The sequence below is a fragment of the Oppia nitens genome, unplaced genomic scaffold (genome assembly GCF_028296485.1).
Source record: "Oppia nitens isolate AA-2021 unplaced genomic scaffold, nextdenovo-longstitch-racon4-pilon3 scaffold14_pilon_pilon_pilon, whole genome shotgun sequence".
Taxonomy (NCBI): domain Eukaryota; kingdom Metazoa; phylum Arthropoda; class Arachnida; order Sarcoptiformes; family Oppiidae; genus Oppia; species Oppia nitens.
In genome coordinates this window covers 824,928-839,952 of record NW_026533193.1, presented here as the reverse complement: position 1 = coordinate 839,952, position 15,025 = coordinate 824,928, and the positions used below count along the sequence as shown (strand labels likewise).

The 15,025-nt window shown below is 19.3% G+C and overlaps 2 protein-coding genes across 2 annotated transcripts; both read right to left on the bottom strand.

Moving 5' to 3' along the window:
- Nucleotides 1-3,272: 3,272 nt before the first annotated feature.
- Nucleotides 3,273-5,858, bottom strand: LOC128962215 (cholecystokinin receptor-like). Its single transcript, XM_054308574.1, has 4 exons — nt 5,366-5,858; nt 4,310-4,513; nt 4,071-4,238; nt 3,273-3,277 (listed from the first exon to the last, which is right to left on the bottom strand). Exons 1-4 carry the CDS (start codon nt 5,856-5,858, stop codon nt 3,273-3,275), a joined length of 870 nt encoding a protein of 289 aa, XP_054164549.1.
- A 1,340-nt stretch (nt 5,859-7,198) lies between these two features.
- LOC128962204 (cholecystokinin receptor type A-like) lies at nt 7,199-13,591 on the bottom strand. Its single transcript, XM_054308562.1, has 5 exons — nt 13,036-13,591; nt 12,221-12,424; nt 11,578-11,692; nt 9,925-10,400; nt 7,199-7,203 (listed from the first exon to the last, which is right to left on the bottom strand). The coding sequence occupies exons 1-5, from the start codon at nt 13,589-13,591 to the stop codon at nt 7,199-7,201; spliced, it is 1,356 nt and encodes a 451-aa protein (XP_054164537.1).
- Nucleotides 13,592-15,025: the final 1,434 nt, after the last annotated feature.

The window sequence follows — 15,025 nt, the reverse complement described above, 5'->3', positions numbered from 1 at the left end:
CGAAAAAAATATAAAAATCAATATTCAAAAAAAAATCAAAAAAAAAATTCAAAAAAATTCAAAATTTTTTTAATTAATTTTTGGACACAATTTTCTTCAATTTCCTAAAAAATAAACTTAAATAAGAAAAAAAACAAAAAAAAAATTCAAAAAAAAATTCAAAAAAAAATTGTAGCGGATAGTGGATTCGAACCTATGTCCTCGTGGGACAGACAGACCGACAGACCGACTTATAGAATGCATATACGTATTCCTTTCAGGAATTCGTGATAAATAACTAAATAAATAGATAATAGATTTAATTAAAATATATATATTAGAAATAATTGATTTTTTTTAAAATTATTTATATATATATATATTAATTAAATAATACTAATATTACGTAACAAACTATATGTATATGATATTAGTTTAATAATAAATATCATGATTGATATTGAGTTTGTAATAGTTATAAATTTATAATTATCTATTTATAAAAAATATACTAATGATAATAATAATAATGATGATAATATAATATAATAATTATGAAAAATAGTAAAAAAAACAATTATATTTATTAACTATAATATATTATTACATAATATCGAATAACAACTCAAAAAATAAATTATTTATAAGTATTATATTAATTAATTAATATATATTTTTTGTATGATATTATATATATATCTATATATATTTTTTATTTGTAGTTTATTATAATCGTGTTATATTACAATATTAATTACAATACAAATTATATTTATTTATATTTCCTTATAAATACTAATATTGTAAGTTATGAATTGAAAAAATATGATATATTATTATAATATTATATTACGGATTATCAATTTCATAATTTTTTATAATATAAAATAACATTTATGTTAATTTAATTTTTAAAAACATTATGGATTTTATGATTTTTAAAAAAAATTATTAAACTATTTTGTTTGTCTGGATTTTATACTTAAAAAAATAAAATATTTATAATTAAAACAATTTTTTTTAAAAATAAAATAAGCAAATAATTTTTAAATAATTTTTTTTTAAAAAACAACAAATAAATAAATATTTATTTAATATATATATATAATAAATAATAAGAAATATTTTTTTTAATTTGTTAATTATGTTAACTGTTAGTGAAATTATTTGTTAAAAAAAGTTTTGAAAAAATTATTATTTAAAAAAATCAAAATTAAAATTTCTGTTATGTAACATATTATGTATTAATTAATAATTTTATTTTGTTATATATATATATATCAATATTATATACAGTATATAATTACATAAAAAAAAATCAAAACACAATAAACTAACTAAAAACCAAAAAAAAAAAAAATTTTAAACAAAAATCCTAAAAACATCTAAACAATTGTCTAAAACATTGCCTAAACTTACTGTTCATAAACCCATAGGTAAACGGATTAGTACAGCACGAAAAAAATGTCAACAATTTCATTACGGATAACCAATTGGTACCGATTGTCTGGTCAACCCATTCCCGGCGGCCGCCATACCATATGCCAATCGTATTCACCGTATAGATAGGTGTCCAGCATAGGAAAAATTCAATGACCACCAGAAACAGTATCAAAACTATACGTTTCTGACGGGCTTCGGCTACCAATGGACTGGCATTTGAACGCATAGTCATTACTAGATGTCTGGATGATTGGTGTTGTAGCTCCCGGTGCTGGTGGTCATCATGGTTTTCATCGCTATTATTGGTCATCGATAGCAAATCGGCGGCCAATCCGATGATCTCTGGATCTATCATATAGTTGTTGGTTGTGGTCGTTGTTGTGGTTGTCGTCGCCGATGACGACACTCTGGGATCCGTTTCCGACGATGAGCTCTGTAGGCGGCGTCGGCGGCGTAGTCGACACCGATCGGACTGTGCCTGCATTGACAGTCTCCTTACTTGACCAGAGAGAGAGAGAGAGAGAGAGAGAGAGAGAGAGAAAAAAAAATTTTTGGGAAAAAATCAAATATTAGTATAAATTTTTGCATTTTTTTTATATAAATATTAATAATATTTTTATGTCTCTCTCTCTCTCTCTCTCTCTCTCTCTCTCTCTCTCTCTCTCTTCTCTCTCTCTCTCTTCTCTCTCTCTCTCTCTCTCTCTCTCTCTCTCTCTATCTCTCTCTCTCTCTCTCTCTCTCTCTCTCTCTCTCTCTCTCTCTCTCTCTCTCTCTCTCTCTCTCTATCTCTCTCTCTCTCTCTCTCTCTCTCTCTCTCTCTCTCTCTCTCTCTCTCTCTMTCTCTCTCTCTCTCTCTCTCTCTCTCTCAGTGTCTCTATATTTGACTGTTTTGTGTTCAAACCTGACATTTATTTTTAATATTAATAATAATATTATATGTATATATGTTTTAATCAAATATTATTATTATTTGTGTGTTTATAGTAATATTATGCCATTTTTTTATTTTTATTTTTTTTAAAATTTTTATTTTTATAAAGTCTCCAAACAATCGCATTATTATTATTTTTTTGACAATTAAAAAAATAAACAGACCAAGATTCTGTGTATAAAAAAAACAATTTAATAATTAGTATTTAATATATATTTAATATATAAATATATTTAAAAATTAATTACCTGTATATTAATATAACTATTTATTATCATTATTTACAACAACAACAACAATACAAAAAAAATAGATAATTTATTTTTATTTTAAATAATATTATTTAAAATAAAAATTTATTTATTTACTTATTCATATTTAATAATAATAATAATAATTAATTAATTAATTATACTATGTTTTTTAAATACACTATTGTATACTATACTAATTTTATAATTAATAATTAATAGTTAATAATCTAATTTAATAATATTTAATATTAAATTATAGTATTTATTATTTATTTATTTTTTTGGTTAAAAAATATACATACCCAGGTACAGTTTATTTTGTAAATTTAATTAATGCAATTATCTAAAAAAAATTTGTTAATTTTTTTGTTGTTGTAAATTTAAGTTTAATTTAAAAAAAACATATATAAAGTATGCCTAAAATTAAAACCATATATATATATATAAACAATTAATACATTTTAGTTTTATATTACATTATTATTATAACAAATTTAATCAAAAAAAAAATTAATTGATATTTAATATTTATATATATAAAAAAAATTTTTGTTAATTAATATATTTTATTTAACTAATAAATGTTTACTATAACTATTATACTGTATTTATCGATAAATTATATAATATAACCAATAAATTAATAATAATAGTTTCATTTATCGTTAATCTATATGTAATAAAATATTGTAACTTAAATATAAAACCAAAAAAAAACAAAACAAAAAATGTTATCAAATATCAATTTATTTATCGACTAAAAAAATTATTATTATTAGTATTATAGACTATTTTCTAGTATTTTCTAGTATTTAAAAAAAATAAAATTAATGTATTTTTGTTATTACATTACGTCTAAAAAAATTAAACAAAAATAAAACTCAGTTAAATAATAATTGAATAATTTTTTAATTTAATAAAAAAAAATAAATAAAAATTTCAATAATTTCAATTCACTATCGCTAAATTAATTACTTAAATAATTAAAAATATTCATTTTAAAAATAAATTTAGTTAAAAATAATACATAATTTTCAATTATAATATAATACTAATAATATACAAATATATATATAATATAATACTAATAGTATACTAATATATATAATATAATACTAATAGTATACTAATATATATATAATATAATACTAATAGTATACTAATATATATAATATAATACTAATAGTATACTAATATATATATAATATAATACTAATAATATACTAATATATATAATATAATACTAATAGTATACTAATATATATATAATATAATACTAATAATATACTAATATATATAATATAATACTAATAGTATTATTATTTAGTAGTTTTACGAAATATTAGTAATTAGAAAATTAATAAATAATTATAACCTATTGATTAATATACTATTTACTGTATATATATATATATATATATATAAATGTTTTAATATAATAAAAAAACAAATTGTAAATGTACCTGTTTGTTGTTTACTGAGTTTTAAATTATATTGTAAAGTAATTGCTATCAACGTATAGTTGATTGATATTATCATCAATGGTATTATAAATAGTATTACATTTAAAAACAGTGTAAACGCTATCGACAGGCGCTGTATTGGCCACGACTCCCGACACTCATAATCGCCTATTAATTTTCATAATAATAATAATAATATACTGTATTTAGAGGACAGTTATCACATGTGTGTTAACTACCAGTGTTTTCGATGGGCAATAGTCGGCTGACGACGGCTATCGGCGACATCAATACCAACGATCCAAACCATACTAAGCCAATGATCCGGTAGGCATAGGATAGGGTCTGCCGATAGCCGCGCGACCTCAGCGGCTGACATATAGCGTAGTAGCGCTCGACCGATACGACTACCAGTGTCCACACCGATACCATTACTAATACGGCTTTTTTTATTTTGTATTTTTAATTGGTATTTAAAATATTATTATTATATTTAATATATATATATATATATATATATGATATTATATAATATAACTTTATATAAGTATATGTTTGTCTATATATAAATTTCAACTATATAAATATAATGTATATATATATATATACTATATATATATTTCAACTATATATATAATTTATATATATATATATTGTATATACTCTATATATATTATATATAAACTATATATATACTGTATATATATATATATACTTTGTAATACATACATAAAAATTTATATATTTATCTATAATATATTAATAAAATGTATATACAATAAATTCTAATAAAAAAAAATTATTTATTTATTTAATAGTTGAAAATAATATTTGTTTATATTACTAGAAATTTATTATTATTATTATTTTACTAAAAATAGAGGCATCAATGAAAAACGATAAATTTAAATATATATTCAACAATTAGTAGGGATAACCCTAATTAAAACAAAATTATTAAATGCTATTAATAATATATTTATGAGTTGTAATTATTAATTATTTATTTATTTTATTAAAAATAAAATCTCTATTTATTTTGTTTGAATTTTTTAATTTAACAAAAAATAATAATATTTATTATTAATTAATTTTATAAAAATCTATTTATTTGTTTGAATTTTTAATTTAACAAAAAACAATATTTATTATTAATTAATTTTTAAAAAAAAAATCTATTTATGTTTGAATTTTTTAATTTAACAAAAAAAACAATATTTATTTAATTAAAGTTAATTTATTTAAATGTATTAAATAAATAATTAATTAATAAACAGTGTATTTATTGGACATACCTTGCATATAGGATATCAATGAACACATCAATTGGCCGAAAATAAACTGTTTGTACAGTACGACCATCAATGTAAACGGCATACAAAATACGGCCAATAGTAGGTCACTGACGGCCAGATTCAATAGTAGGCGATTGGTTACCGAACGCATTCGGCGATTGGCGGCCAACGTTATAATGACCAGTATGTTGCCGATAATGGCCAATAAAAATATGAGACTATAGGGTACTATTAGTATAATAATTTGTAGGCCAGTTATGATAAGCTGCTGGTGCTGTAGCTCCGGTAGCTGATTGTTATCGTTAGTGTCTAAATGTATGGTAATGTTGTTGTTAGTGTCGGCAATCATTGTCTTAACAATCGGTAAGTTGTCTACAATATTAAAACTGTTGATTGACTGACCACTACTAGTGGTGGTCAGTAATACCAATTGTTTCGGGGCTAACGGTATCAGCGATTGATTTTTGTAGCAAACATTGATTTGATTAGACATTTAATATAACCAGAAAGCTATATATATATATATGTATAAAATATTATTATAATTAGTTTTATAATTATAATATACACACCAATAAAAATAAATTTAAAAAAAATTACACATAAAAAAGTGTGTTTAAAACTTATACTATAAATTTGTTTGAAAATTTTTTAAATTAATTATTTTATAATAAAATATAACATTATTATTATTATTTGCTAATTTTTAAGATATATATATAGATATTTATTGCTAATATAATTTATATATATTGTATCAATTTTTTTTTAGCATAATTGTATGTCAATTTAAAAAAAAAATTTAAATAAGCAATTTTTGTTTATTGATTATTAATATAAATTAAGATAAATAATCAAAATTTAAACTAAAAATTAAATATTGTATTTAAGAAAATAATTATTTAAAAAAATAATTTATATATATATATATATAATTTATAATAGTAGTAATCAAAAATATGTGATTTTATTTTTCTATATAAAATAATTATCTATAAAAAAAAATATCTAAAAATTTAAAATATCTATACACTCCTTAAAAAAACATTTTAATAAAAAAAATTAATTAATTACAAATTAAAACTTACCAGATTAATAGTATTTTTTGTTGTTGTTTGATATTGTTGTTTAATTTAATCACAAAAAAATTATTAAAAAATAAACAATTTTTTTCAAAAATAGAAACAACATATTTTTAAAAAAATATTTAATTAAATACATAATATATTATTAATATGTCTATTAAATAAATTGTTATTAATTATTATTATTGTTATTAAAATCATTTATATAATATTATGGTATATTATTATTATTATTATATAATATACACTTTACACAACTATATTTATATATATATATATAAAAAAATTATTAAAAAAATTTTAATTTTTATAATAATTACAATAAACTTTTTTTGTGTGTTTGTCTTTTTTAAAAAAAAATTGTCACTCTATGTGTGGTCTCCATTGAACTTAGCATTGACTTAAAAAAAATAAATTAAATGGAGTCTACTTGAGTGGTAACAAACAAACACACATAAATAAGTTATTGCTTGAAAATTATAATTAAAAAAATTTTTTTTAATAATTATTTTTCATATGTATATATATTAATAATGTTTTTTCACATATATATATTTATATGTATATATATGTATATATATATATATATATATATATATAAATATGTATATGTGAAAAAAATTATCAATGATATTTATTGATGATTGTTTTATAGGTGAGGGGGTGGGAGGTCTAACTACAGTTATTATAGCAAATTTTTTTTCAAATATAATTTATAACTTTATAAAATGTGTACTAAAAGACTCAATCATACTATAGTATCATAAAATATAAATTATTTAAATATATATAATTTAAAGCATAGCATTATATATATATTTTTAATTATCTATTTTAGTTTAAATAACTAAAATAGACTATAATAACTATCTAATATATATTTGTGAAATATTTTACCTAAATATATATATATATATAACTTTCCAATATTTAGATAACGGAGCAAATCAAATACATAAGCTGTCGATAAACCAAAACATAAAAACTGGTATCTAATTGATTGCGCAAGTATTATATATGTGTGTATGTGTGTGTATGTGTGTGTATGTGTGTGTATGTGTGTGTATGTGTGTGTATGTGTGTGTATGTGTGTGTATGTGTGTGTATGTGTGTGTATGTGTGTGTATGTGTGTGTATGTGTGTGTATGTGTGTGTATGTGTGTGTATGTGTGTGTATGTGTGTGTATGTGTGTGTATGTGTGTGTATGTGTGTGTATGTGTGTGTATGTGTGTGTATATGTGTGTATGTGTGTGTATGTATGTGTATGTGTGTGTATGTATGTGTATGTGTGTGTATGTGTGTGTATGTGTGTGTATGTGTGTATGTGTGTATGTGTGTGTGTGTGTGTGTGTATGTGTGTGTATGTGTGTGTATGTGTGTGTATGTGTGTGTATGTGTGTGTATGTGTGTGTATGTGTGTGTATGTGTGTGTATGTGTGTGTATGTGTGTGTATGTGTGTGTATGTGTGTATGTGTGTATGTGTGTATGTGTGTGTGTGTATGTGTGTGTGTGTRTGTGTGTGTATGTGTGTGTGTGTGTATGTGTGTGTGTGTGTGTGTGTGTGTATGTGTGTATATGTGTGTTTATATATGTGTACTATTTATTAATATGATAATCTAAAAAAATAAGTGAAAATTAAATTAATTGCTTACTAATAGATAGATTACGTTGCTGAAATAAATTATAATACTCATATATAATTTAATTTTAATTATTTAATATTATATATATATATATTGATATATTGTATACTAAAATTAATACAAAAATGTGTAAATAATAGATTAATTATAAAATTATAGCTTACTAGAGATTTAGATTAAATAAAATTTAGATTTTATAATAATACTAAATAGTTTATTTTATTGGATATATAATATTTTTTATTTGTTTAAAATTTTAATATAATATTTAATAAAATTAACACATATAATATCAAAACTATCAATACTGTAATTAATTTATTAAAAATATTTATTTATTTATTTATTTTGTTTTATTAGTGCAATCAAAAATTGTCTAGACTTTATTGTTTAACCACACACACACATACAGTATATACATACATACAAATACACACACACACACACACACACACACACATATATATATATATATATATATATATATATATATATATATATATATATATAGATAAAAAATAGACACTACATAATCTATAAAAAAAATTAACTAGGTTATTTAATTAATTATTATAAAAATTATTTCAATTAATTATAAAATCTATAAAATTTTATGAGAAATAAAATTAGAATATATATTTATTTACTTACTATAAATTATATATACTTTATATGTATACTTACTATACGGTATAATATAATAATAATAATATACTAAATTATATATAATGTATATATCAATATATATTGTACATAAAATCATTGGTCAATTAATTAATTAATTTAGTAAAAAAAATTTATTATATAATATAATATAACATTACATATATATATATAACAGTATATATGATGGCACACATTCAAAATATATATTATTATTATCATTATTATTATTAGTTGATAATAAAACTTTATATACTTGATTATTTTTATTACTGTTAATTTTATCAGTGTAACTTTTATTATAGTAGTTTATTTAAACTATATATTTATATATATATATATATATATACCGTTTAATGCTTAACATTTTGCTTAACAATATATATCTAAAATAAAAGTAATAATATTTTTTTTTCATTACATTTTATTTGAAATTTATTTAACATTTTTGAAAAAAATTATTATTATTATAAATTTAAAATAATTAAATATAATTAGTATGAGAGAAAAAGTAAAAAAAAATTATTGTTAATATTTGTATAATTTTTTTTTAACTATTTGTTTTCAAATACACACAAATTTGATTTTTATTATTTATTTGAATTTTATTGTTTTAGATAATAATTTTTATTTTAATGACATTTATTTGTTTTGTTTATTTAATTGTGATATAAAAAAACTGTTATATCAATTAGTTATTTAAAATAAATATTTACAAATATATATATATACAGTATATTATAGATAAAATAGTTTATATTTTTTTATCATGAAAATAAAGTTTTGAATACATTTGAATACAACAACAAAAAAAAGTCAAAACTATTTTTTTAAATTATAAATCATTTAAATTTGAAACATTTAAACAATAATTGTTGAAAACATTGCCTAAACTTACTATTCATAAACCATATATATATATATATATATATATATATATATTATTTATATAATTTATAAGTTTAAAAAAATAAATAAATTTCCATATTATTTACAAAAAATAAATCTTTACCCAAATATTTTAATTTTATAAATAAAAATTATTACTATTATTATCATATATGTAATAAATAATTTTTGTTTAACAAAAAAAAAAAAATAAAATAAAATGTTTATCTAAAAAACATTTTTAAACAATAATTGTTGAAAACATTGCCTAAACTTACTGTTGATAAACCCGTAGGCAAACGGATTAGTACAGCACGTGAAAAATGTCAACAATTTCATTGATGATAACCAATTGTTGCCGATTGTATGGCCAACCCATTCACGGCCATACCATATGCCAATCGTATTGACCGTATATATAGGTGTCCAGCATAGAAAAAATTCAATGACCACTAGAAACAGTATCCAAACTATACGTTTCTGACGGGCTTCGGCTACCAGTGGACAGGTATTTGAACGTAGAGTCAGTAGTATTGGTTGTTGGGGTTGTGGTTCCCGATTGTTATGCCTTCCGACATATGAGGCTCTGGTAGTAGTAGTAGTGTCTGGGTTTACAATACTATTGTTTGTTGTTGTTGTCAACGACACGACTCTGGGATCCGTTTCCAATAGGATCTGACGGCTGGGTCGGCGTCGGCGATGGCGACGGTGACGGCTGAACCGATCTGACGGTGCTTTCAATGATAGACTACTACTAACTGTTTAATAAATAATTTTTGAATTTAAATATTAATAATTTTTTTTTGTAAGAAAAAGTATTTTTTGAAGAAAAAGTTTTGTATTTTTTAAATTGATATAAATATTCAAACAATTGTTTTTTTTGTATTTTAAGATTCTTTAAAAAAAATTAAATTATTTAAAAATTAAATGTTATTTTAATATAACAAACAATGATATTAATAATAATAATAACATATATAATTATATACAACAACAACAAAATTTTTTAGATAATTAATAAATAGCTAACTAACAGTCAATTACTAAATTTGTTGCTAATAATTATACTTTTATATATATTTTTTATTATTATTAAAAATAATTTTCAACAAAAAAAATATTTTAGTTAAATAAATAAATTTGTTTTATTAGTATTATATTTTTTAAAAAAAATATTATTATTAATATATTTTTTAAATATTATTATTAATATATTTTTTAAATATTATTATTAATATATTTTTTAAATATTATTATTAATATATTTTTTTAATATAATTTTTAATATATTTTTTAAATATAATTTTTAATATATTTTTTAAATATTATTATTAGAATATTTTTTAAATATTATTATTAATATATTTTTAATAAACATTTTAGGAGATATTTTTAAGAAATATTTAAACATATTTAGACATAAATTATTTAATTGATAAAATAATATAAATATTTTATTACAAATAAATTCTTAGTATTATAATTAATATTGTTATTCATAATAAATATGTAATACAATAAAATATAATAACTAATTATAAATAAATAAATAAAATAAAATAAAATTACCCGGATATAATAAATGAAAAAAAATTATAAGAAAAAATATCTATTTATTTATCGATTAAATTATTTTTTTTACAAACAATATTATTATTATTATTGTTTTTTTAACATAAATAAATAAAATTATTAAAAATAATTCATATATTCCTTAATTATATGATTATTATTAATTTATAATATATGATAAACTAAAAAATTTTTTTTTATAATAGTTGTTATATATAATTATTATATTTATTGATTATTTATATCTATATATATATATAATTTATTTAAAATATTGTATTAAATATAATATACCTGTTTGTTGTTGTTGTTGTTGTTGATTGACTCTTAAGTTATGTCTTAATGTAATTGCTATCGACGTATAGGTGATGGACATTATCATCAATGGTATTATAAATAGTAATATATCTAAAAACAGTGTAAACGCTGTCAACAGTTGCAATGTTGGCCACGACTCCCGACACTTATAATTGTCTAATAAATTAATTAAATTTTTATTTTTGTTTATATATATATATATGTTTTCTTTAAAATAAATAAATATATTTCCAAATTATTTTTAAAAAATAAATCTTTATCCAAATATTTTATTTTTATAAATAAAAATTTATTACTATTATTATATTATTTTTAATTATTATATCTGTTTATATATTTTTATCTAAAAAAAACATTTAAACAATAATTGTTGTGTAACATTGCCTAAACTTACTATTCATAAACAATATATATATATATATATATATTTGTTTATATAATTAATAATTTTTTGAAAAAATAAAATAAATAAATATATTTGCAAATTATAAGTATAAGAGAATAATAAGTATAAGTATAATAATAATAATAATAATAATAATAATAATAATAATAATAATAATAATAATAATAATAATAATAAAAATGTGTGTTTATTTAGTGGAAAGTTATTTATTTTAGTTATGTTAGGGGGTGTGGGGATGGGGTTGGGTTGGGTGAGGGGTTTAGAGACACACCACTAACCAGTATTTTCGATGGGCTGTAGTTCACTGACTACAGCTATCGGCGACATCAACACCAACGACGCCAACCATACGATACCAACCAATCGATAGGCATAGGATAGGGTCTGCCGATAGCCGCGCGACCGCAACGGCTGACATATAGCGTAGTAGCGCTCGACCGATACCATGACCAGTGTCCACACCGATACCAATACTAATACGGCTTTTTTATATTAATATTAATTTATATATATTTATTAAAAACATGATAATAATAATAATAATAATTTTAAACATTTTTTTCTGTAGAGTATATATTTATAATTTAATATTTATTTAAAAAAAAAATATTTTTACAATTATTGAAAAAAATTAATAATTAAAAAAAATATTCTATATCTCAACAAAAAATAAATATTTTTATTTATATTGAAAAAAGCATAAAATAATAATTATAATAATAAAACATTTTTTCTGCAGAGTATATATTTATAATATAATATTTAATTTTTTTTATAAATATTTTTACAATTATTAAAAAAAATAATAATAATTATAATAATAAAACATTTTTTCTGTATAGTATATATTATTAATATAATATTTATTTTTCTAAATATTTTTTAATTAATCTATTAGAATAATAATAAAAAAAACTAATTAAATAAATTAGTATATAACTATTCAATTTATATACTATATTATTATTATTATATTATATAAATATATTTTTTTTGTTTACTGTATTAACTCATAAAAATATTTATTTAATTTTTTTAAATTTAATTTTTTTTTATTTAAAAAAAACAATTTTTGATTATAACATTTACATACCTTTTAGATAGGATATCACTGAACACATCAATGAACCGAAAATAAACAACTGTTTGTATAGTATGTCCATCAATGTTAAGGGCATATAAAATACAGTCAATAGTAGGTCACTGACGGCCAGATTCAATAGCAGACGATTGGTTACCGAACGCATACGGCGATTGGCGGCCAACGTAACGATGACCAGTAAATTGCCGATAATGGCCAATAAAAATATGAGACTATAGGGTACTATTAAGGTAGCAATTTGTTGGCCACTGATGCTGCTAAGCAGCTGCTGGTTCTGCAGCACCGGTAGTACAGGTAGCTCAGGTAGTTTGGTGTTGTTGTTGTTGTTGGGGTCATCATCAGTATCAACATCATTGTTATCATTGTCAACAACAACAATATGTGTGCCGTTGTTGTTGGTATTATTGTCGGCAATCAATAATAATAACGGTATGTCTATAATAATATAGCTGTCTGTTTGGCCAATGAGTTGTCGGTAATCGGGTTTGTCGTCAAACGGTAGTAGCAATTGATTGGTAATGCAAACAGTAGTGTTTGTATTATACATTATTTAATTGGAAATCTGTATTATATATATATTTTTATGTTTTAATTAATTATTTATTATAAATATTAATTATTTTCAAATTTCAAATACACAACAAAATAAAAAAAATTATTAAAAATTATTGAATAAAAATAATTTTAATTTTATATTAATTGCTAATTTGCTATTTTTGTTTAATATATTGAAAGTGTTAACAATTAAGTTATTAATAATTTATTATAAAAATTGTATAAAATTGTATACAATTATATAACGTATATAACAATTGATTGGTGCAAACATTGGTATTTTGATTATACATTAATTGAATTTATTTTTTAAATAAAAAAATTATATTAAAAAATATTAAAAAAATAATACTAAACATAAATTAAACTTATTGTTATTATTAGTATTATTTTACTTAATTTAATATTTAAATTCAAAATAATTTAATATTTTTATTTTTTTTAAATAAGTTTAATTATGCTATGTTTATATTAATTGTTTAAAACCTATTATAAAAGTTATTGAATTTCAAAAAAATATTCATCTAATATATTATAAACAACAACAAAATAAATAAATATTTTTGTATATTTTCAAATTAATTATTTAAAAAATTTATCATTATAAAACAATTTAAAAGCTATATTTTTATAATTACTGATTAAAAATTAAAATAAATGAAAATTATATGTTTTTTAAATAAATAATATAATAAATACATATAATTTTAAATAGTTTTTATTACAAATAATGTTTTTATTCAAACAGTAAATTAGTTTTAATTTAACAATTAATTGTAACTAAAATAAATATTAAAATAAAACTCACCTAATAAATAGTTAATGGTTTATTAAGTTTTTTTTTTGTGTATATAATAGTTATTTTATATATACTGTATATACTAATCACAATATATAGTAATATCTCATAATAATAACAAAATTTCAAAAAAATATAACAATTATAATAGAATTTTATGTAAATTATTATTAATTATTTAATGTAATAACAGTTAATGTAAAAATATTATACGTGTTTATATATATGTATATATAAATAATAATAAAGCGCAGATGTTTGAGATAAATATATTATATATATATATAAATATATATATAATATAGTATATAATATATACAAGTTATCTATATATATTAAAATATATATATATATATACAGTATATATATAAGCTGTCTATAAATGACAACAACAAACTATTGACAGTAAATAAACAGTAGTTTATATATATATATATATATATATATATAAACAAAATAAATGATAACATAAATAGTTAGATAAAATCTGCGCCAAAAATAGAGGTTATTATATTAAAAAAAAAATTATTAGTTAAAAATAATTTTATTTAATAACTTTGCATTTTATTAAAACAAATAATTAAGAAAATTGTAGAAAAAATAATTAAGAAAAAAATTGGGATTTAA